The 25,023-nt window shown below is 35.6% G+C and overlaps 1 protein-coding gene across 1 annotated transcript; it reads left to right on the top strand.

Moving 5' to 3' along the window:
- The first annotated feature begins 713 nt into the window (after window positions 1-713).
- rragd (ras-related GTP binding D) lies at window positions 714-20,543 on the top strand. The gene is made up of 7 exons (XM_026926879.3): window positions 714-1,099; window positions 3,033-3,328; window positions 4,084-4,283; window positions 5,402-5,516; window positions 8,238-8,380; window positions 11,797-11,945; window positions 18,256-20,543. Exons 1-7 carry the CDS (start codon window positions 964-966, stop codon window positions 18,405-18,407), a joined length of 1,191 nt encoding a protein of 396 aa, XP_026782680.3. The 5' UTR covers window positions 714-963; the 3' UTR covers window positions 18,408-20,543.
- Window positions 20,544-25,023: the final 4,480 nt, after the last annotated feature.

Genomic DNA, 25,023 nt, shown 5'->3' on the forward strand with positions numbered 1-25,023 from the left:
GCACAATTAAAGATTAGTTCTACAGCGGCATCCAGCACACTTGCGCCCACACACACACACACACACACACACACACACCTAATACTGTATGCCCTAAATTTAATTTATTAATGTGAATTTAATGGCCAAACATTTCCACTTACTTTTTTCCAAGTGTGATTTTTTTCTGGAGAGTGTGTGTGTGTGTGTGTGTTTAATGTCATTTCCAGTTATTTTTCTCCAGTTAAAGAACAATTTTTAAAAAATTCAAAAATAAAATTAATAAAAAAAAAATAATTGCAAAATTATTAAAAAAAAATATGCACTAAAATGCTGAAAGTGTACATACCTTTGCTATAATTTATTTTTTTTTATTTTTTTTTTCTTTAATTTCCATTTGCTATAATTTATTTCTTTTTCTCTTTTTTTTCTTTAATTTCCATTGATATCATTTTCAAAATAAAATAGAGTAAATGGAGCAAGACATTTCTATTTTTATTTATCTACTCAGGCAGGTATTGCCTAAAATATTTACCCCCCTGATAAAAAGTTGATAAAAACATTATTATATACGCCTGCTTTATATACATTTCAGTAGCACATCTACAGTAGCAGCTTTTTTTTTTAAATCTCGTGTTTATAGTGGGCCAGGCGCGCGTGCAGGACGTGAGATAAACAACTACATTTCCCATGATTCCCAGCACACGCGCCCTGGAAAGGAGGCGTCGTTTTTCGGACTGTTTTCTACCCTGGCAGTTTGTTTACTGTGAAAACTCATCCTGCTTGGTGTGGGAGTGATTAGTAGCGGTGCATGGGGAGTTTTTTTAGTGGCTTGTTGTGTTAAATGGATCCTCTGTGAAAGAAGAAGGGCAGGAGGGAGGGAGGTAAAAGGTCACCATGGCTCGCGCTGATCAGGTGACAAATGTGGCAAAGTCGGGCTGCGTCCGGACTTTTCACACGAAATTGCACTAAACTTAGAAAACAATGACAAACCAGGGGACGCATTACAGCACAGGGGACGAGCTTGATGAAGCCTTGTCGTTTGGTTATTATGATGAAGATGATGATGATGATTTGGATGCATTTACAGAGGATGGAGTGTGCGGCTGCGATGAAGGAGGTCAGCCCCACTTTCCCACTTCCTATGATCTATTTAAGGTTTTGCAAGGTCACTTTGTTTAATCAAGGACACCTCAGTAACCTTGATGCATGCAAATAATATTAATGTCCTCACATCAGACCAGTGTTTAAAACCTTAAACTGCTATATAACTAAAATGCATGAACTTCAACCTATATAAATTTAGTAACTTTTTTTTTTAAACACAGAGGCATGTCCATGTTTTTAGAAGGGGTGAGGGGGCACACTAAGAGGTGATTTTATGTCTAAGACAAAGTTGCATTTCCAGAATGTATTTAGATAACCAGAGGGTTAAAGAGGGTTGAGTTCCAGATAGAAAAGCATGAAATATAATTCACAAGCTGTAGTGCTTTTCATCAGTAACAGGAAGAAAACATGCCGCACTGAAAAGCACAGCGCTGCTCTTACATCTGTTTATCTTTTAGTGATAAACAATCAACAGGGTGTCAGCATCAGCACTAAGCAGTGTCGCAGGGGAACGTAGCTAGTATGTACAAGAAATTGCTAGACGTCTCCGGATGACATCATTGATTAATTTGCATAGTCAATGAATCGTCGTTATCAGTTGCATAACATGTTACATGAAGATGGAAAATTTTCCATAGAATAGAATAGAATTTTATCAGAATAGACAATAGATTATAATTTATTTCTTACAGAAAGAAGTCTTTGGTCATGGCAGCACAGACTAAACTATTTAGACGTCAAGAACGCAAACAAAATGAAACAATGGTAGTGAGGAAATAGATATGAAGGAAATGGTTACAGATGGAATAACTCACTTTTATTACTTAAATATAAATATAACCAAGAAGAGAGTTTAAAATGAAGAACAGAGTAGTGCGCAGGTGTGACAAACAACGGTGATCAGTGATCGGTTGTTAGGAAACAACAACGATCAGTGATTGGTTGTTGGGACCGTCGGCTCATGTAAGAATGACTCGGTCAGGTTTGAGCCGTATAGAGTGCAGGACAGTTGCTAAAATCTAAAGTTTTTTTAAACAAAGCCCCTAAAGAGATCAGAGAAGTGGAGAAAGTAACTAAGATGGCAACACAGATGATAGATGAGATCAGGACAACATGCTACACTGAAAAGCAAAATCCTCATTGCTCCCTGCTCTTTTTTTTTACTAAAACAAGATTAAGATGAATTTGATTGTATTTACTGTATTTGTGTAATAGTGTAATAGTTTACTGTGTTTCTAGATGGAACAGCTTCTTGTGGCAAGCGTATGTTTACTCCTTTTCCAAGAAGTGTTCCTCTGACAAACATGCCATGAATTGCAAGGGCAGTATTTTGGGCCTGGAAGTGTCTGTGAAGGCCCTCCACATTCCTCAGTCCCAGAGCTTGAATGAGCATGTGATCAGGAGGGAGTGTTTCTGCTGGTTGTGCAGAACATTTTGAAGGAATATTTTATTTAAAAAAAAAAGTACAGATTATTTTTTAAAAAAGAATATTTAATATTAGGATTAGAACAGTGATTCTACAATTGAGGTGTCATTTTTTTGTTCCATTGATATTTCATTTAGAACTATGTGTAAAAGAAAGGTAAAAGACATTTTAAACACAGACAAATTGTCCTTCACAACAACCTCTGTGCATGTTTCAGATAATTTACTACAGGATTTTCACTGTCCCAGCCCTGTCATTGATTATACTCCTATAACAGCACACCCCAAAGTGTTTTATTCCTTACTTGTCAGACACTTTTATTTAGTTGTGGGTTAAGAGTCTTGGTTAAGGGCTCTCTGGTACTCTGATAGTCCTACATTGTGGAAAGAACTGCAATCACTGACCTACCATCAACCAAAAAAGAGCAATAATCGGAATTTACATGGTAAAACGGAGCTAAAAAATGTTACTAAGCACTTCTTTTTGTGTGTGTATGTGTGTTTGTGTGTGTTTTGTTTAGTGTTGGGCTTCCGAGATCCCTTCTGCAGTGAGGTGAAGCCTCGCATCCTGCTGATGGGTTTACGGCGCAGCGGCAAGTCTTCCATCCAGAAAGTGGTCTTCCACAAGATGTCCCCCAACGAGACTCTGTTCCTGGAGAGCACTAATAAGATCTGCAGAGAGGACGTGTCCAACAGCTCGTTCGTCAGCTTCCAGATCTGGGACTTTCCTGGTCAGATCGACTTCTTCGACCCCACCTTCGACTACGAGATGATATTCCGGGGCACGGGAGCGCTCATTTTCGTTATCGACTCACAGGTGTTTCGCCAGTCCTGAACATTTTTACAATATATTGTACAATATTTACAATATTTGCAACCATACTGAATTACAATGACAGAGATAAAAACATAAAGAGGAACAACTGGAGCGGCAAATTAAACAATACAAGATAAAACTGATTTACGGACAATCAGCTAGATTTGCGTATATTTACATGACATGGAGAGTGGAATGTATTCTGAAGTAAGTAATAAAACCCATCAGGATGGTCTGTTCTGGGAAAATAATCATTAATGGGGTGGTGTGTGGCCTGAGGAGAAGCACAATTATGATTATTTTTCTCTAGCAGCATGTCCTGAAGTGTTTTATTTCTCTTACACCACAGCACATAGCCAATGCTGACAATTTTTAAAAAATTGTGAAAAAATACATCACACATGCCTCTTTTTATCAGTTTATAGTTATATTTAATGTTGCAGAACATCTGCGAAACAAGTTCGTTCCTGCTATCACGTACGTTATAGAAGATATAAACAGTCATTCTGTCACCTGTTAGTGAGAAACTGGAAAATTCTCTTTCCTGAAGACGTTCCTTTACGAGTTGTAAAGCTTAAAGTTACACCTTTACCTCTGACTGTTACAAAGTGCTGGCACTGGAGACTCCTTCCCTAAATGTTAGATAAAGACCTCTTCACAGAAATCTTCACCATATCTAGTTTTTAATCCATTTATTTAGGCTGCAGAGTGAATTTGTGATACGTGCTTCACCCTGATACCTGCTTTCTGTTTAGGATGACTATGTGGAAGCATTGAGCAGGCTCCACCTCACTGTGACTCGAGCCTATAAAGTCAACCCAGACATCAACTTTGAAGTGTTCATCCATAAAGTGGACGGCCTTTCCGACGATCACAAGATCGAGAAACAGAGAGATATACACAAACGCGCCAACGACGACCTGGCAGACGCCGGCTTAGAGAGGATACATTTAAGGTAGGTTTAATATATGCTGGGCTATGTTTGTGTGTATGTATGTATGTGTGTGTATGTGTGTGTGTGTGTGTGTGTGTGTCTGTGTTGTATTAGTAATGCACAGGTACAAGGTAGCGCTCGTATAAGGCTGATACTGCGGGGTATGTACTCATACTTGACATTAGAATAATGGTATAATGGTTTATACCACTGTGATTTTGAATTCTCGATTCTGATTGGTCAGAAAATGTTGATAAATTTCCGATAACAGCAGCGACTTGTAAACATGTCACTCCATTTAATCTAAGCCCATAATAAATAAATACATGAATAAATAGTGTGTTGTTATTTAATAAAGAAAAAACATCTTTTCCTTGATATGCTGAAGTTTTCTGTAAGGAGACGTGTATTTTTTTTGGAAGGAGTCTCCAGTGTCAGCACTTCGTAACAGTCTGGATGATTTCTGCAATAGAGCAGGGGAGTTTAACAATCTGCCTTTTTTGTATTGTTAACTTCAAGAATAATAGAGAGAAAGAGAGGTTGTTGATGGAACGAGTGTTGATAGTTGCTGTGTATGCAATTTTGCAGCCATTCCACAACGTTAAATGTAACTATAAATGGATAAAATGGATAAAAAAAATTGGTGCGTATTGCTGTGGTAAGAGAGTAATATTTTGGTGAAATATTAACAGCAAATAGAGCTTCATCTTATCATGGATGACAGGTGGTGATTAAAGGAAGGTACTTTAAAAAGTCTTAGGGTTTTTTCCAGTGTTTGTGCAGAATCGTTCCCTTTATTTAATGTAAATAGGCTTTGTGAGTTGAGGATAAACAATACTGTATTGGGAAAATATTAGTCTACATTATATCATAATCCTTTTAAGCCAAACTGTACTTACATAATCAGTATTATACTGTTTGTATAAATGATTTTGTTGTACCAGTATCTCCGGCCAGTATCCCTCCGATCTTTTCCAATGATTTATGAATTTAAACAGTTCTATGTATCTCTTTGCTTAACAGATAAACATCACTCTTTCCTTTGCAGTCGATAATAAACTCACCCCAGAAGCTATAATTGAAAAGAACTAATTTGACTGGCTCTTCAAAGGAAAACCTCCTGTTCTCTTTCATTTCAGCTTCTACCTGACGAGCATCTATGATCACTCCATCTTCGAGGCGTTCAGTAAAGTGGTGCAGAAGCTCATTCCACAGCTCCCAACTCTGGAGAATCTACTCAACATTTTTATATCTGTGAGTATTAATACACACACGTGCTCATTATCTTACCTGCAAAGGTTATGTTTTTTAAATATGGACTTTTCCACAATATAGAGTATGCTTGGGTATGAATAAAATGTTTTATACCAGCCAGCTGATGGCAGCAGAAAGTCAGCAGTGAACTATCAAGGGGAAAAAATATTAATAAACTTTGTTTATATAACATGTTTATTTCTTTGTTTTTAATCACAATTTATAATGATTTTTCTTAGAATATCTGGTGATTAACATTAAAAAACTAATTTATATTTAATATTTATATATTTGATATTGTGGATACTGCAGTATCTTTTATCAAATGTTTTGTTTTTTAAAATAATTACAAGCTGATTTAATGTTAACATTTTGTATTTAATCCTTAAAGTTGTAAAAGGTTAGAAATTTTTTATTCTTTCAGTGTTAGATATTTTTATTTATTTATTTTTTCTAAATAAATATTTATTCTCAAATATAAAAAAATGTTGTGAATAATAAATAAATTATCAAACACCAGGAACAGGGTTAAGGATAACTGTTCTAGACATTAAGGCAAAAAGGAAAAGTATACTTAACATTAGACAACTAAATTTTAGTTTTAAAAAACTAAAAACACTCACATATTATTTATAAATGTTATGAAACGTTGCATAATGTTCAGATAGTAAAATTTGTCCTGGCTCCTTATGGAACTCAGTAGAGCCTAGTGTTTTTCATTATGTTCATTTCATATTTAAATACAACGTTCTTTCTTAGCCAGACTTTTACTGTCAACACAAAGTAATAATAAGTATGACAAATGTAACCCAAGACACACAATTCTGTCATGGTTGTGATATTGCTGGAATGGTGGAAAAACGTCAGCACAACCGGGTCTGGGGAAAGAAGACATGATCATGATAATTATGAAAGGAACAAAACAAAGCAGAGCTAGTCATGTCCTATTGGAAAATCAGACTACTCTAAGTTAATATAGCTTCTGAAAAACAATGACAGAGAAGTCCAGGAGATGAAACCCAACCTATTAATTTAGTTTCTCAGCAGCTTACCTGAAAAAAATGCATCCATGCATGTCTTTTATTTATTCAGTTATCCTAAGATTTACAGATGGCAGATGTTTGAGATAAACATGAGCCTTGGGCACAGATTGTACACATATGGTTGGCTCCAGGTAAATGGCACCAACTAAATGGCACCATCTAGTCAGGCACCAGCCAGCCCACCAAGCAAAGCCAAGCTGGAAATCAGAAAGCCACCAGATAAGCAAAAGGACTGACTTTTAGGAGAAAGGCTTCTCCTACTGCAGAGTGCACTGTAGTATTCCTTGTTGCTTGGGTGGTACAATCATGGATACATCCTTTGTACCTTCAGTACATATCTTTTACCTGGGAAGGTACAAGTAGTGTACCTCTAATTAGCTTCTAGAGTATAGATTTACAGATACATCAGTGGTCCTTAATTATATACCTTAAAGTTGAAAGATACAGGTTCAAAGGTGTACCTTTTATTGTACCACTCCAGCAACAAGGAAAAGTACTTTTCTGAGACTGTGGTCCAGAGTGCTGAATGTATTGTTCAGCAGTGGTACCCAGTATTAGGCATACAGGAAACTGATTGGCTGCAAGTGTAATCAATCACTGATATGGATTTTCACCACCTGGCAAACCCTTCAGACTGTGGCCTGGAAATCAATCAAAGTCCACCATCTTTAATAACGTACACTATATGGCCAAAAGTTTGTCAACACCTGGCCATAAAACTCCTATCTGCTCGTTGAACATCCCATTCCAAAACCATGGGCATTAATATGGACTTGGTCCACTTTTTGCTACTATAACAGCCTCCACTCTTTTGGGAAGACTTTCTACTAGATTTCGCAATGTTCTTATGGGGATTTGTGTAGGTTCAGCCACAAGACTGTTAAGATCAAGATCCTCTGCACTTGTGAAGTGACTGATAGCATGACAGCTCTGGATTGCAATGAGCAACACACGTTATCCATTAAATGGTTCCATGACCACAACGGTTAAAAAGAGCTCTTCAGTAGGTTTCAAACAACACCATCCCCACCCCTCTGTGATCTACAGTGCCCGATAAAAAGGCAGTGGAAATTGGGCACTTTAGCTGACTTTGGAGCTCTAGTTCTGCTATGGAGCTTATTGTGTTTCAGTCAATCATTTTCAAAGTGAGACACTTTGTTTATTCAAAATTTTCTATCAAAATTTTTGGGAGAATTTATACATTTATTTATTTATTTTTACTTGTTTACCTTGTAGTATATTTTCTTTACAATATTAAACCTCTGTTTGTAGAATTATTTTAATGTATAAATTTATACAGACAAAAATGCATGTTGTTTTGCATTGTTTATTATACAGAAATAAAAAAGAAGTCTTTTCAGTCATAATTTTTATTTATTCAAATTTTGAGAATCAAATTGTATTAAATCGTGAACACAGAATCGTGAATCTCCTCTTTCTCTGACATCTCGCTCAAGCTCTATAGCTTTCCCTACACTTGATAGCGCTACATCCGAACAAAAGAAAACCAGATCAATTTTAACCCAGCACACCACATGTATTGAAACTGCAGTGGAGTGACTTTATTCCAGTTTAGCCTCTGCCATGTTAGTCACTCTAGAACAAATATTTTGACCAAAGGTGCACTTGCTAGCAGAAATGTAGGCAACAGTTTAATTCTTGTTGGCTCTTGTTGCAGAATTCAGGGATCGAAAAGGCGTTTCTGTTCGACGTGGTCAGTAAGATCTACATTGCCACAGACAGCAGTCCAGTGGACATGCAGACATACGAGCTGTGCTGCGACATGATTGATGTCGTCATCGATATTTCCTGCATCTATGGGTGAGTAATTTCTATAAAGCAATAAATCAGTGAGAGGTTTTGTACTCTCCAAGCAATTCTTTAATCATGGCTTTAATTAGATGAGTCTGTTGTGGTATTTGCAAGCCTGGTGTTAACATTCAGAAAAAGAGATGCAGATTCATATTACGTATTAGTCATGAGGGCATTTGAAAATAACGTCATTCATCAGCTCCAGCTTGAATTTTAGTTTCTGATATTGGGAGACTTCGTTGTGCATTGCTTTTGCTTATACTACTGCGCTTTTGAATTCTCAAATCTGATCGGTCAGTTGATTTCACTTTCAATAACAATGCAACTCTGACATTAGTTCTGGCTGTAATTCAGACTATATATATTTGAAGTTTTCGGTAAAGATATGTTTATGAAACATTTATGGAAAGAGTCTCAAGTGTCAGTGCTTTGTAACGGTCAGTAAGGTTTTCCACCATGGGAGTGTCTTCAGGATGAAGGACTTTGCACTTTCCAGTTTATTTATTTTATTAACTTTACAGCTGCTATAACATAAGTGAAAACAGGAAGTAACTTGTCTCATGGATGTTCCAGACATTACATATTACTACAGCATGATGTGCCTTTGATTTGTAAATTAAAAATTGGAATTGTTGGCAGGTTGCTGTGATATAAGAGGAATAAAACACTCCAGGAAAGGCTATTATTGGAAAGTAATCCACTCAGGAGTGGTAGCAATACCTGATTATTTATTCCTTACACATCTTGTACTTAGGATATAACTCATTATTTGCTATAGTAAGCTGAATTTGGGCTACTGTTCTGGAAAGCTTTTACATTTACAGTTATGGCATTTGGCAGACACCCTTATCCAGAGCGACTTTTTTTTTTTTTTTTTTCTTTTAACAAATGCACATTGTAAAAGTGGAAGTACAAATACACATGGTAATAAGTCTATAAACCATTGTAAATGTTTGATGTTGGAGGTGGACTTGAGCATGACACCGTCCTTTTAAGGCACCAGTTATGAATCACTGGGACTTCTTTGTACCATAAAAAACATTTTTTTGGGGGAAAAAGTGCTTAAAGGTAACTTTAAATATCTCATTTACCTGATTACACAAAATGCACTTTTCCCTACCAAAATATACTATTTCCCATACTTTGTATCATGAACATAAGTAATGAAACATCAGGCTAATCTCATTCGCCTTTGGGGAATAATGAATGTGGAAGTAAATTTGAATGGAGTATTTGGTATGCAGCAACCACTTCTCTTCTCTGGCCTCATTTCAATTTAAGCACCACTGGCAGTGTGTTTGAAGAGTATCTGTAAACAGAAGGGCGAAGTGAAGCACCTCAGGCCCCATTGACCCGGTGAGATCTGGACGCTGATGCGCAGGAAGGTGTAGGCATTCAGGCGCAACTTGGGGCGTGCCAGCTGTCTGCCCACGCTGGCCTGCAGAACAGATGAGTCTCAGCAAATGCTTAAGAGACCAATGAGAGCATCATCTTAGTCCTCTTGATCTGCCCACTACTCAACAGGCTACTCAACAGGCTGTGGCAATGTTAAAATACCCAGTGCTTAGCAGTACTTCATATTAGTATAAATTACAGACACATTTTAATACAATACTGCTTGGTGTACAAACTGATTGATTTATTAGACATATAGAAAGCGTATTGACATAAACCCGCTTAACCACCGTATTGGCACTTCCTCTCTGTGCTGTAAAATGATTGGTTGTTAATAGATGTAATGCAAACATAGAACATAAACGATGCATCTATGATGAAAAACAACCACTGGCATAGTTTCCATCAGGGACAAATGGGTACATGGACCCCTTACTTTCAACGTTAGCTGAAGGTGGCTTGGTTTAATCTTGTTTCCAGCTATGTTAATCTGAATGCCAGAATTGGAACAGGTATTTAATGAGAATAGCCCCTGGAGCCAATTTTGTCTGCATTCATACCTCCTATGTCACTGCACTTTTAAACATTAGGACACAGCTGAAGATCAAGCTAGCTGGTACTAGTTTAAGTTTCATTAGTGAAACCAAAACTCTTGGAAATGGACACGTAATTTGACAAATTTTATGTAAGTATCCATGTAGCTTGACAGTAGCTTGCTCTTGTATTATAAGTTGCCTAGCTAGCTAATATTCCCTGCAAACACTAGCTAAGTCTGCGTGCTTCCTAGATTAGACTTTTTAATAATTCAGTATTGGTAATGTAATCCATTATTCAAATCAAATAACTCATTTTATGTAAAGAGTTCAAAAGCTAAGGGTATTTAAGGTTATATTTTAATTATAGAACCACTGTTAGAGGTAACTACCAAATATGGTGTCAGTACAACAAAGACATGCTGAGATGTTGCCTTACTTTGCTAAGACATCACTGGGGAGTGGTTCTGAATATTTAAAAATCCACTGATAACTTGAGCGAGGCTCAGTCTAGATGTAATCCACTTAAATTTTATGACAATAGGACACTTTTTTTTTTTTATCCCAAATATACCGGCCATTCTAATATGGCAGATCTTGATCATACAAAAACCATTAGACCTCTTGGGACCTAAAGAATCATCAGGAATTAATTTCTTTGGTGACACTAAAAGGTGGATTTTAGAAGAAGGATTGGAATGTTTACTTGAGCCTCCTCTATCGCACCCTGACAAGCACAGCTAATTGAAATACACCAACTGGTGCTTGGCTCTTAATGACACTTTGTGGGTTTTTTTTGCAGTAGTTTGTCTTATTGACGAGCAGCTGTAGTAATTAATATCAGAATCTATTTATATTTCACTTATTTAGTATTTTTTCACTTATTTATCTTCCAGTTACGAATTCGAAATGGCTATTTCTCTTTCCTTTCATCCTAAAAAGCATGTTTTATATAAAACCCTAGCTTTTCTTAGCAATGCTGTTGTACCTCTTGTAAATGTGGAGAGGTGTCTTTTCACTATGTCCATTTTCACATGCAGATTTACTTTTCACATGGACGTTTAAAAATGTATCCTCGACATTTTAATACAAGAAGATCGCAGCACTGACTTTAAACACAAGCTCAACACAAGGGTCCACAAACCCTAGAAGATATTAGAGCACGTAAATTTGAGTGCTTCACTTTTCTTTCTGAGAGGTTTTTTTTTTTTGTCACCATCACCCACAATTTGCTTATCACACTCAGAAGAAAAGGTACTAAACTGTCCCCAGTTAAAAAAAAAAAAAAAAAAAACGCCAAAAATCATCCTACTTGTAAAATTACCATCCTCCTTTTCTCTGCCTTTTGGATTAATGTTGCTAAGTGACGGTGTCTATTGTACAATGTGCTTTCAGTAAGGTTGAATTATATCATTAATGGGTGATTCCACAATTGGGCTGCCAAAAAAAATTAACTTCTCATTTTGTCATGTTATTTGTCCTGTTTCTCCCTGTCAGTTTGAGTGAAGATGTAGCCGGTTCGCCGTACGATAAAGAATCCATGGCCATCATCCACCTCAACAACACTACAGTGATGTACCTTAAAGAGGTCACCAAATTCCTGGCACTCGTCTGTTTCCTCAGGGAAGAGAGTTTTGAGAGAAAAGGTGAGCACCCAAACTCTAATACTTTCACTTGTTAATAATTATTATTATTATTACTAATATTAGTAATATCCTTATTAGATATTTAATGTGAAAGTTGGGTGATCAGACTGCAATCATGGAAGTTTGCAATACTGCATCGTTTAGTGTTTTTGTTTCCCCAGTTCTTGATTCCCAAGAATCAAGAATTTGGTAACTAACTAATGGATTATTTCTGGAGTGTTGAAGGTCAGCAGGTAGTGTGTGGGACTTATGTAAGGAATAAAACACGTGTGCTGTTATAGGAAAATAATCAGTTAAGGGGTGGTGTGACACAAAGTTTTTTATTTTCCAATAACAGCAGTGTTTTATTCCTCTTATATTCCTCTTATATTCCTCAAATTGCAGATTATAATTTTTTTTTTTTAGTAATTAAAGAATATGTTTTGTTCCATTTATGTTGCGTTTCCAAATATTCTGGTTTTTTTTTTTTTTTGTTTGTTTGTTTGGTTTTTTTTGGTGGTGGTGGTGTGTTTTCTGATATGTTGTTGTGTTTCCAAATATGCTGTTGTTTTGGGGAGGGGGGGTGTTTTTGTTTTTGTGTTGCATTTCCTGATTTGTTGGGGGTTTTTTTGTTTGTTTTTGTTTTGTTTCATTGTTGCATTTTCTGATTTGCTTATTTTGTTTGTTTTTTGTTTGTTTTGTTGCATTTTCTGATTTGCTGTTATGCTTCAATGTTTTATGAATTATGTTTTCAAGATGTCCGTCCATCCGTCCAACATTCTAGTTAGTACGATATCTCAAGAAAAAGCAGATTTGTAGGATTCATAAGGATGTGTCATTGTCACCAGTAGGTGAATTGATTAGATTTTGGAATTGATCCAAACAGGATCAAGGTCACTGCAAGGTCATATGTCTGAAATACTTTTTCTTTAATAGCTTCCTTCCTGTTTGAAGTATATTTTAAGAGTATTTCTGGCATACAAATTAGTAACAATAAGGTTTAAAGTACAAATTTCTTAAAATAATGCTAAATGATAGTAATGAAATCCAAATGCATAAGCGCCTTCTGGTCCATATTTGGAGAAAAAAAGTTTCATACATCACAATATGGTATGGTAACACAGGTATTTTCTGTTCACTGAATAAAAAAATGATAAAATTCAGCAAGGTGAAGGTCTGGTGTGACCCCTACTTAGGATACTGTACTAGCATTATAGGAGCAGTAGTTCTCAGTGATGCATCAGTATGTGTGTTTGGGGTATTTGGCAAGGCTTGCATTCTGGGTAATCAACATATCTCAAGTATGATGCACTACTCCTGAGTATAAAGCAGGATTTTATATTGTATACAGTAAATATTGTTTGAAATAGGTTGAAAACTGCTGTACTGTTGATCCTATGGGACTGAAGTTAGAGTTACAGCGATGACAACACTTCTGCTGTGCTGTTTGTTGAATTTCAGCCCAAATGAATTTGAGCCAAACGTGGCAGATATGCTGAAACATAAGAGCATAATGTGGTTCCGCTGAGACTTGAGAATAAAAGTATTATAACGCTGAAGGATTTGGGAAGTTAATGAATGCTGAAATATTCATGCAGAGATCTAGCAGCGCTGCAGGAGGGACAGCGAATCGAGGAAGTTTCAGGGTCACGCTGACTTGCGTGCACCTTCAGAGCTAAGAGTACACTCTGCATGCTTATTTTTTTATTAAACTAAATTAAATTAATGTCATGTCAGTGATGTGTTAATGAAAGATTTTCAAGTTGCATCAGTTCTTTGGAAAACTTTAACTGGATTCTTGACAGCAGAACTAGTGCTTTATTTCAGTGGAGATTTTTTTTTTTTTTTTTTAGCATTTGAATAGGTTTTGACATATGATGTCTGTCATAGACAGTCATCACTTCCTCATAATCTCCTGCTAATTAGAAAAATACATCCGCTTGACTGCCAATCACTGCATGAGAGTCAGATATTTTCTGGAACTTTCAGTCAGCACTCCGTATTTTTGCTCCTTTGTCCTCATATTCATTTTTCATTCTGTTTGTCAAATATGTTTTTGGAAAGTTTTATTCTGAGTTTTGCATGTTCTCCCAGTTGGTTTCCTCCAAGTTCTCCCATTCGCCCCATTTTTTTGCCCCACTTTAAAATAAGTGTATGAATCTGTGTGTCCAGGGTGTTAGGGATATAATCGAATACGGGTACATTATTTAGAATGAACAGATCGTCTGTTTTAAATGAATACAAATACAGTTACGATTTAAAAAGAAAGCTTGCCAGAAATGTTCAAAGAGCATCTGGTTAAGACTAGAGGTGAGCATTGGGACTGGGATCCCTCAAGTCACACACATGGAAGGATTTTACTTTGGTGCAAGCAGATATGAAGCATGTCATTAATATAAGCATGCGATACTCCGTGATGCATTTACAGCATCCTTAGTAACTGCCTTGTCAGGGTTGCGTAGTTTAAACTAGGCTACAAATTTATTTATATTTTGGGGGAAAAAATTGTTGGAAAATATCGCAAGCAAGTACAAACAAAAATTTGAACTGTGTGAGCAGCATTAAATAAACAATCCAGCACGTTTCGCTAGTTGAGATCAATTATGAACTTGAGTGAGGTAGCTCAGGTTGAGGAACTGTCTGCCAGAATTCACACACCATGCTAAAATTTACTACCTCGGCCTTTTTTCCAGTGTTTTCCAGCTGTTCCAGGTGTATAGTGATGGGGGGGAAAGTGGTTACTGAAGATGAATGAAAGAAACAATGAACATTTTCTTATAATCGGTGACAGCTACTCATTATATTGAATAGGAAGGCTAAAAATAATCTACTCCCTATCAGTAACTCATTGAAAGACATGGAAAGTGCTCCTTAGCTTTTTCTGTAATCATGCTGTGTCTCTTCTGAAAAGGAAGGATGGTAAACAGAAAAGCGGTGCTTGTCATTAGCAGATTTTTTTGTTCAAATTAGACAAAACATTGCTGTTGTTTGTCCCTTGATATATGTATATTTTGATCAGAAAATGTTTGCTTAGTCTGTTGAGTTCTAGTTTCTTTTTCAAAGGCATTTTGGAAGAAAAAAAATCAGTGATCGAAGGTCATACACATCATTCCTGATTATTACAATTATATTTCGCATTTACCTTCTCAGTCAATCGTTGACCATGATGTGTTATGGATGTGTCAGCAAAGCTGGTTTAAATAAATTAGCCTCAGTGGATGGTAAATCACTGTGTGTAATCACCTGACATGACGGTCACTGATCTACAGTCTGGGCTAGAAGGAAATCAGCCCCAGCCTCGCTTCTTCATACAGTTCTATGAACTTTTACCTATGACCAATGATGGCCCTCAGTTACGCAAAAGTCAAAACTAATTCACTTTAAGGTGTTTGTTAAAAGCAAATAAGACGACGTGGATGCCAAAACCCAATCTTTTTTTATGTATAGTTTTTTCCTTGAAAGAGAGGATAAGCTTAGCCCTGCTAGCCAGTTTATAGCAGCCAGTTTATAGCAGCCAGCCCTGCTGATAAGGTGTCTAACTCCAGCCCTTGTAGTATCTCAGGGGACAGGGACTGTTCCACCCACTTGTAATCTTCCTACTCTAATCCCACTCTCCAGAGGAGTTGACCAGAGGAGGATAAATTCCCTTTTTTGATTAGTTTTTGTTCGTCGTTTCTTTCTGATGTTATTAGGAACTTTTTCTCCACCGCAGTTACCTCCGGCGCCATCCTTAGGGATTTTCATTAGGAATTTGTGTAAAGCTGTTTTGCCTGTTTAATAGACTACAGAAATATATTATAATTGAAATTAAAGATGTCTAAGGCTTTCTCATTGCATGGAGTAAATGTGCTAACTATTTCGTAAAACCATGACAAAATATTAACTGCATGTAGACCATTAATAACATTAACATTAATCTGACAGGCTTTGGTGTTATTAAATCCTCACCTGCGTATTGTAATGCAGTGTATATTGTTTGTGAAAATGGAGGGATTCAAATTGCCTCGCAGAATATTTGAAACTTAAACGGTTTATTGTCCGAGGCTAATACCTGTGTACTGTAAATTATTCAATAAAGCAAATTATTCAGGACGTTAGCACTCTTTTATGGTGTCATGCAAAGCACTCAGATAACATATTTAAATGTTTTTTCTTCTCAGGAGTCATGTTTTGCATAGCGATATGATGTATTTTTAGGACAATTTATTTTTTGCATTAGCATTTAGTGTCCCTGAACTTGTTGTTAAAATTTTATCCACGTTTTTTTTTTTTTTTTTTTGGCAGGTGGCTTTATCTAAAGCAGTGTACAATTGGGCAAGGCAGAATCGAGTCCATGTAAAGAACTGAGCAGATAAGAGTTTGACTTAAAGGCCCTCCAGTTGCTTTCTCTCTCATGACCCCTTTACCATTCAGCTACTACTTGGTATTTATAGAAAACGACTTGTATATTATTAATTATAATTAACATGTGATCTGCAATTGCGTCCAAAATATATTTTGTAATGAAATTGTCATTTTACATTACCCACAATGCTATTCATCTACCTGCTGATGGTGGCGCCAGTGCGCTTTAACCTTCGCTTCATTTCTGCCTAAAGAGAGTGATGCAGCGGCGCTTTAGTCCTTTAGTTTGTCCAGCTCTCTTATCTTCTCATCTGTACACTCTGCTCAGACAGATCAACTTCCAAAGCTCAAGAGCATCAACCTAGAAATCAGCACCAGCATCATTTAGTACATCACAAATATCTCAGTGTAAACATATTTAATGTGCGTCAGGACGGCGGTCTCCTTTAAATTCTTTTCAGATTTTTTTTATCCAAAGAATGTAACAAAACAGTTTTATAGTGAATAATTTATTGATTCGGAGAATATTCGTCACCAAAACTGTTTATGTCTTATAGATATAAGATAGTTGTTTAAATTATTTAACAGCTTACCATTTAAGGACTCTCTAAATGTGTTCTGGTTTTGTGTTAGTGCTTGGTGTCCCCTTTGCTGATCGTTAAAATTTTATTTAACAGATGCTTTTAGCAGATGCTTTTGTGTAAGGCGAGGTCTGAGTCGAGGAGGCAGAATCCAGCCCAGGGCTAAAGCGCTGAGCATCTGAGGGCTCAGAATCTCGCTGGCATACACAGGACTCCAATTTACAAAACCATTAGCCTACAAGTAACCTGAAACTTTGAAAACATGTTTTTTTTATTTGTTAAATCTATTTATGAGGATTCAGAGTGGTTCATGAAGGCTCCGAGTGGTCAAAACTCAAATCTGAAGATCTGATTGCAAAATATCTTAGGATTGAACAGGGAAATGGAATGACATCATTAAATATATGAGATGTACCAATATGCCAATTCACTGATGTATGAGCAGTTTTGCAGGAAGTAGATGTGGTTTGAAGGGTTATTAGAGTTTCCAATTTGTATATTCATATCTGGATTTCTTGACGAGGGTCATTTCTAATGAAGTTTCTGTTTTCTGGAACTGCAGCACTGACAGATTTTGCGTAGGAGCTTCACATTTTAACATCAGAGTACGCAAGTACGATTTATCACTCAAAGATTTGGCAAGATAAGCCAGTCAGCATATGAATCCGGAATGATTGGCAATTTCGTTTTGAACTCACCTTTATTAATTGACACCACCTGGAATCCCCGCCCCCTTCCTGGTCTTGAGTCATGGTCGATTAATCTGTTCATGAAAAGTGAAAAAATGTTTGTCCTGGTTTTAGTGATGAATCAGTAATATTTTTTTTGAATGCTTTGTTTATTATTATTTCACAAGAAAGAGAATGTGATAATTTACAGAATTACATTTAAATTGCAAACATATATGAGTATATTCAATAGTGCACAAAGACCCCGCCCACCCACTGAACCCACCCACTGAACCCACCCACTGAACCCACTTACCACCACTCAAGGTTAGAGAGAGAGAAAGAGAGAGAGAGAAAGAAACAACAAGAAAGTTAAATAACTAAACAAACAAATAATTAAATATTTGGTGGAAAAAACAACTGTGTATAGCCAAAAAGAAAGAAACTTTTTATTTATTTGGAATGTCAAGTGTAGTAGCCTTTGGGGGAAAAATTGGTGAGGAAAGATTCCCAAGTCTGATGAAAGTCTTGCATGTTCGACCTGAACGAGAATCTAATTTTCCCTAAAAAGTGAACGAGAAAATGAGCCTCTCCAGTAGTCATGAGATGGAGGAGCAATATATTTCCATTTATATTGAAAATTTAGTTTTTTATTGTTTTTGTTGTAAATGCATGTTGTTCGAAACAAATTTCATGCAACTGTAAAGTAAACCTTCCTCAATTCTTCTCTTTCCTCAGGACTCATCGACTACAACTTTCACTGCTTCAAGAAGGCCATAGAGGAAGTGTTCGACCTGCGACTGAAGGTGCTGAGAAACCGTAAACTTCTGAGCCAGAGGAGGTGGAGCAGGCAGAATGTGCCGAACGGGACACACACTCAGCACCACTGAAGGACACGACGTGACTTCATGTTAAGAATAAACCAAGCCAAATTATTCATACAGACTAGATTCACAACTATCTTAATTTTCAGTGTGTTAACAAATTTTTAAATATTTAATTTAAATATTAATAGAAAACCACATGTGTGACATCCAGTCTTTAGATTTTTAAAATTATAATAGTAATATTAAATTTGTCAGTTAATTAAATTCATAGCTGACAGTAGATTGACGTTAGATGTGTGATATTAGTTTACTGACTGTAATGTGACTCAGTGTGAATGACCCAATGAGTGGGAAGAGAAGAATGATTATTATATATATATTTTTGTTGTTGTTTTTAGAGACTACTACAACTGAATTGCCATAGGCTTCGGTAGAATTGCCACCAAACGTTACAATTTTTTTAAACAGCGAGGATAGAGAAGGACAGGTTGAGATGAAACACTGAAGGGACACAGATTTAAAGGCAAAAAACAAGAAATGTATGCAATGTTTCCTTTGGTTCGCCCAGTGTAGACAATCGGATAAGACATGCTTGGGGTCTTATAGCTACCAGTTTGCCATCTAGCTACAGACATAGTTTGGATTAGTAATGTCATTTGCGCACATAGAACCGCAGAGACAGAGAGATATTAGAGATATAGAGAGATATTTTCACCCAAATCATTGCTAACAATCATTGTGGATTTTTACTCATCGAGAAGTAATTTTAAAAATCGTCGACAGGTCTTCTTTTCCATATTTAAAGCGTGAAATGATTCAGACTGTCGCTATTTTTAAATTTATTATTATCAAATGCTGTACTTGTCCAACCAAGCTTGAATTAACAACTATAGCTACAACTCAGGCTACAAATTACATTTCTGTCTACAATTCTTTTCTAGGCTGCAGTGACCGAGGAATAGAAATAAATCAGTTCAATAACTATGCAAAATAATAATAATAATAATAATAATAATAATAATAATAAAACCGTCTTAAAATGTACCTGTGTAAATGACCTGCCAGAACTGAGAGTGCACAGCATGGAAGCTCATGTCCAATAACAGAATCCTCCTTATGGCTCAATGCTTCTACCTTGGATGAAAGATGCTCGATTTACAGCAGTGTCTGGGAGGTTTTTCCACCATGTTTAACTCCGGCCTCAGTAGCATCCGAAAACAAGACTGGATCAGCCTCTGATTTGCGCACCATTCTACCTAAGTCTCTTACACACAGTGATAGCAGACACGGTGCTGAGGAATAACGTACTTAGCCTCCATGATGGCCACTCCAGTTTTTTTTTTTTGTATGTTCTTAGCTCGGCAACATCCTTTTGTACAGGTTAAAAGATAACAAAGATAGAAACCACTTAAAACAAATCTGACATACTGAACTCAACCCAGTTTGAGGCGGATGTGTGATGATGTGACATAATAGGACCTAGAGGCTATAACTTTAGCTTTTAACCTTGTAGCTCCAGTACAAAATTAAAACAAGCAAATTTGGACACAAAACATGTTTGGTGGCTACATTTGGGCGAAAGGGAAATTGCGTTTCATTTTCTGCTGGCCTGTTGCTTTAAGATTGCAAAAATGTTTCTTTTTGCTTTCTTTTAGCTTATACGTTTTTTGTTAGAAAAAAAAGTTGAATGTAGAAAGTGCGTACATTTTTGTACCATTTGCACAAATCTCTCCTTTTTTATAAAACCGATCTATATTTCATTTTTAAAATTCACTCCTGCACACTGACATTTGTTACTGTTTCTTGGAAACAAAATATTTTTTAAACGTTGTATGCTATAGAGAAAAAGTTGTAAATTATTGTTAAAGAAAGAATACGGTGGGAGGTCAGTTATTAGGAATTAAAATTTTAATCAGATCAATGTTTAGTTTTGTGTGAACTTCACTAATTTAGGACAATTAGATTAGTTAGGTGCTAATTATGCCTTTTTTTAAACGTAATGAAATCAATGTTCAACTGTATGCTTTACATAATCAACAACTAAGCCTTAATTTTTATCATTTCAGAATAGTTCCAGTTTGAAACTAATTTTAAGTGTTAAGATAAATTAGTGTTGAGCTCTTTATACTCACTGTGTACTATGCGGCTAAGTTGCTGTATATTTATTTATTTATACTATTAATAAAGAATATTACGTAACATGGTCTCTTCCCGTCTCTCACACTTAAGAAAAATATTCAGTCGTTTCTGTCTCCTCTCAAAGTATTTATGAAATATACACTTTTTTTTGGATATTTAAAGGTTCTCTCTGACAGAAACCTCTGCTTTATGGTTCTACGTAGAACTTTTAACGTTTTCGTCAGAGGGGAACAAAACAGAAGAATTCTTTCTTTTTCTTTTTTTTTTTTTCAAAAGAAGCCTTGAGCCATAAGAAAAAATGTTATATGCTATATCATTATTTTTAAATTAATATCTCAGTATTTCATCTTACTATCTTGTTGTTTTCAAGATAGTACAGTATGTTGTTTTTTTTAACTAAAGGTCTCATCATGTCAAACTTAACATCTTGTTATTTTCAAGATAAGTTGTTATTTTAACTTATCTCATTATTTCAACTTGATATCTCATTATTTTCAAGATAGTATTTTTTAACTTTAAACTTAACTAATTATTTCAAGCGTTTATGTTAATATCTTGTTTTTGGACTGAATATCTTGTTCTTTCAAGATATGTCATTATTTTATTTTAGTTGCTTGTTATTTTGATAATTTGAATAACTAATTTGAAATAACGAGAAGTTGAAATATTATGAAATATTTAGCAATTAAATCAAAATAATGAGATAATGTGAAATAAATATATCTTTAAACAATGACTTGAGATGAGATATGTTCAAAACAGCCTATTATTTTAAATAATGAGATGTTAAATCGACATAATATATCTTGAAATAACAACATATTGACTTGAAATAACATCCTGAAATAATGAGATATTAAAACAAAATAAGATATCAAGTCAAAAATAATGATATTAAGTCACAATAACAAGACAGTAAGTCAAAATAACAACATAGTATCTTGAAATGATGAGATATTATGTCGAAATATCTTGAGATAATGAGATAGTAAATCAAAGGAACAACATACCATGAAATAACAAGATATTAAGTCAAAATAACAGTATCTTGAAATAATGAGATATTAAGTCGAAATAATATCAAGATAATGAGATAGTAAGTAAAAGTAACAATATCTTGAATGATATTGAGATATTAAGTCAAAATAAAATATATATTAAATATATTAAATGAGATATTAAGTCAAAATAAAAACATGCTATCTAGAAATAATGAGATAGTAAGTAAAAGGAACAACGTAATATCCATAAATAATGAGATATTAAGTCAAAATAACAACATACTATCTAGAAATAATGAGATAGTAAGTAAAGGGAACAACATAATGAGATATTTGGTAAAAATAACACAACTTGTGGTGTGTATAAGCATTATAAGAGTGAAGAAGATATTTCTATTTAAAGTTCAGCTGCTTTTCATCCTCCTTGGCTATTGTGCGAGCATCCAGCAGCAGTACTGCGTTGGTTTTGTTAAAACCAATGAACACACATGCTTACTGCTCTGCAGTCAGGATAACAGAATGAACCTTTGACCTCTGGTGGGTCTCCTGACGAACCACACGTACTAAAATAACCCTTAACCTGGATGATTGGCAACACTCGAAAGTTTCATTGGACTGAGTGATGGGTGCGTGCATATGATGCTGTGTGTGTGTGTGTGTGTGTGTGTATAAAGCACTAAGTGTAATCCCCAATGAATCTTTTCCTTCAACACAAGAGCCGGTGACCCTGATGAGGTCAGAGCTGCTGATGTAACAGCTGCTCCTCTTGGGACGGATGCTAAATTGTGTGTAGGGAAGCCGCAGTAGGTTATGTAAGACAATTTCATGTTTGGATTTTATAATCTCCTAAACTCCATTTACTCAGTAGCAGTAGTTGAGTAAGCTACAGGCAAATCTGATGGGAAAGCCAGTGCAGGCATATTCCACAGAGAGTTCATCATTATTCATTATTCGCATTTCTGACGTATTTGTATAATCAAACTCATATTTAATGGGAGTGTGTGTATATTTGGGGACTGGGGGGGATTGGGGGGATGCTTCATTTTGCAGTTAAGACACTATTCACACATTGAAAGGGTAATTTTTTTAAAACAAAAGATATCACAATGAAGCTTTGCCACTTGAATGCTAATATTCTTAAAGAGTTTTTTTGTACTGGAACATTTCCAAAAATACACTTATTTATGCAAATGAGGTTCGTCTAATCAAATATGAATACCTTCACACAATTAATAAAACCAAAAAATATACTTTTTTCTAGTGTTTGTCTAGTGGTAGAATTATTTCACTATCAAGACACTCCCAAGGGAAAGACTTTTACAGAAAAAAATGTTGGACAATCATTTCTTTTATATATATATATATATATATATATATATATATATATATATATATATATATATATGTATATATACACATGGAGGTAGATAGATAGATAGATAGCTAGATAGAAAGATAGATAGGAACATACACTGTTATGAAGAAAAAAAATCTGCCAATTTTCAGTATAAATTCTAATGTTAATCCATCTATAATCAAATTTAGGGAAATTCCTCTGATCTTTGGGAAATTTTTATGATGCAACTTCCTGTTGAACATGTAGCTTGTGTTCATTAAAGGTTATAAAAAAATGCACATATTTCAAGCATTAGACGTTAAATGGATTCATGCATTAATGCAAAAATAAGAATCTCTGAATCATTCCAGAAAGCTGAAGAAAGCTGTTAGCACTCAGGATACGTAGCCAGGTAATCTATTTGCATTTAGGGACGCAAAACTGCAAGTACGCTAATTCAGACAGCTTTTAAATGCTGTTAAAACTGTGTTATGGATGTCTGGACTGTCATCAAATGACAAACATGATAAACGACACTCTTACTCAAGCAAGCTCTGGTTCTGGAGGAAATGCAGTTCCTACTGTTTGGTGAAATCACATTTGTTGCTCTTTTTGCTGTTCTTTTTTCCCCAACAGGAAATAAGGATATATCTGTGTTTAAACACAGCTTTGTTGGCATCAGTGAATTAGGTTGTAGAGAAATGGCTTGTTTTTGTGGCGGTTTAATAGTTCTACTAGTTTATACACACTTAAGCACAGCTCAGTGTCCTCATATTACGACCAGAGAGTACTTGGAAACGGGAAAATGAACTATATATAAATAAAATAAATGCCTCCAAAGTGGAACAAGTTCACTACCCTGGTAGGCTTTGCAGCTTTAAAATTGGAACCATTAATAACTTAAATGTTACATGCACACCAAAATCATAAACAAGGCCGTAGTTCCAACTCAATTCGTCTGCTTTGACGGCTTGTCAAAAAAAATGAAGGGGAACGAAAAATGAACCGCGCCACCCAGGAGACGTACTGACATTATAACATCTGTTACATCTGCCTACATGTATTTCCTGTAGGCGCTTAGAAGGGTCTTATTGCTAATGTATAGCATTTTAGTATGTGTGCGCATTACAGAAACACTGCAGGAAGAGTACGGAAACTGCAGCAGGGAAGGAAGACTGACCAGACTAGCGCCGGCTCACGCTTTCCTGATATTGAGGACATTGACACAGGAAAGATCTCTCTCACACCCCTCTCGTGGACTGCTCACGGCCAAGTCTAACAGCTTCATGAGCAGTATCTTCCCCCAGGCCATCAGACTCATAGACAGATCTGCCTTAAGCTCATTTGAGACTGTACTGCACTCGTTCCGAGAGAGGCGTTACACCAGTTCCACCCACACACAACACTTTATATGTATTAGATAGTGTGTAGTATATTGTGTCTGTTGTATTTAATGTCTCTGTCACTGTTTCATGTTACATCTAGTGCCGTGATTCCCGGGAAAGTGTGTTATGATGAAGTTAGTTCCTTATGTAACAACCACTATAAAGTCGTTCCCTCACTTTCTCTTTACATTAATAAGACAATAAGATGCAGCTTGTTACTGAGCAACTACAAACACACAATAGCTTAAAGAAAACGTAAAGTTACAGCTTTACCTCTGACACTGGAGACTCCTTCCCTAAATGTTAAATAAATATCTCCTTAGAGAAACAACAATTTTTTTTTCTTTGTTTTTTTTCACATTTTTTTAACCAGAGTATATTAATATAATTTGAATTACAGCTGGAACAGTTGCTTTTATAGAAAACAATTTTAATCTTAATCTTTTTTTATGACTTTTTTTTATGTCAGAGCTGCTTTTATAGAAAATTAATCAACACCATCTGACCAATCAGATTTGCAGATTTGAGAATTTAACAGTGATGTGATATAACGTACTGCATTATGTGGTTGTGATATTTTATAATATGTATGATATTACAATACTTTGCTGTAAATATGTTTTTTTTTTACAGTTGTTTACTGTAAATTTTACAGTTTTTTTTTACTGGTAAGCCTACTGATATAAATTATCGTAATATTTACAGACATTTTTTTTTTACAGTGAATAGAAGTTCATGTTTAAATCAACTGAAACAAGATGAAACAAAAATCATTAAATTCAATCACTAAATTCATAACTAAAGGCAAAACTAAAAAG

This window comes from Pangasianodon hypophthalmus, chromosome 10 (assembly GCF_027358585.1).
Source record: "Pangasianodon hypophthalmus isolate fPanHyp1 chromosome 10, fPanHyp1.pri, whole genome shotgun sequence".
Taxonomy (NCBI): domain Eukaryota; kingdom Metazoa; phylum Chordata; class Actinopteri; order Siluriformes; family Pangasiidae; genus Pangasianodon; species Pangasianodon hypophthalmus.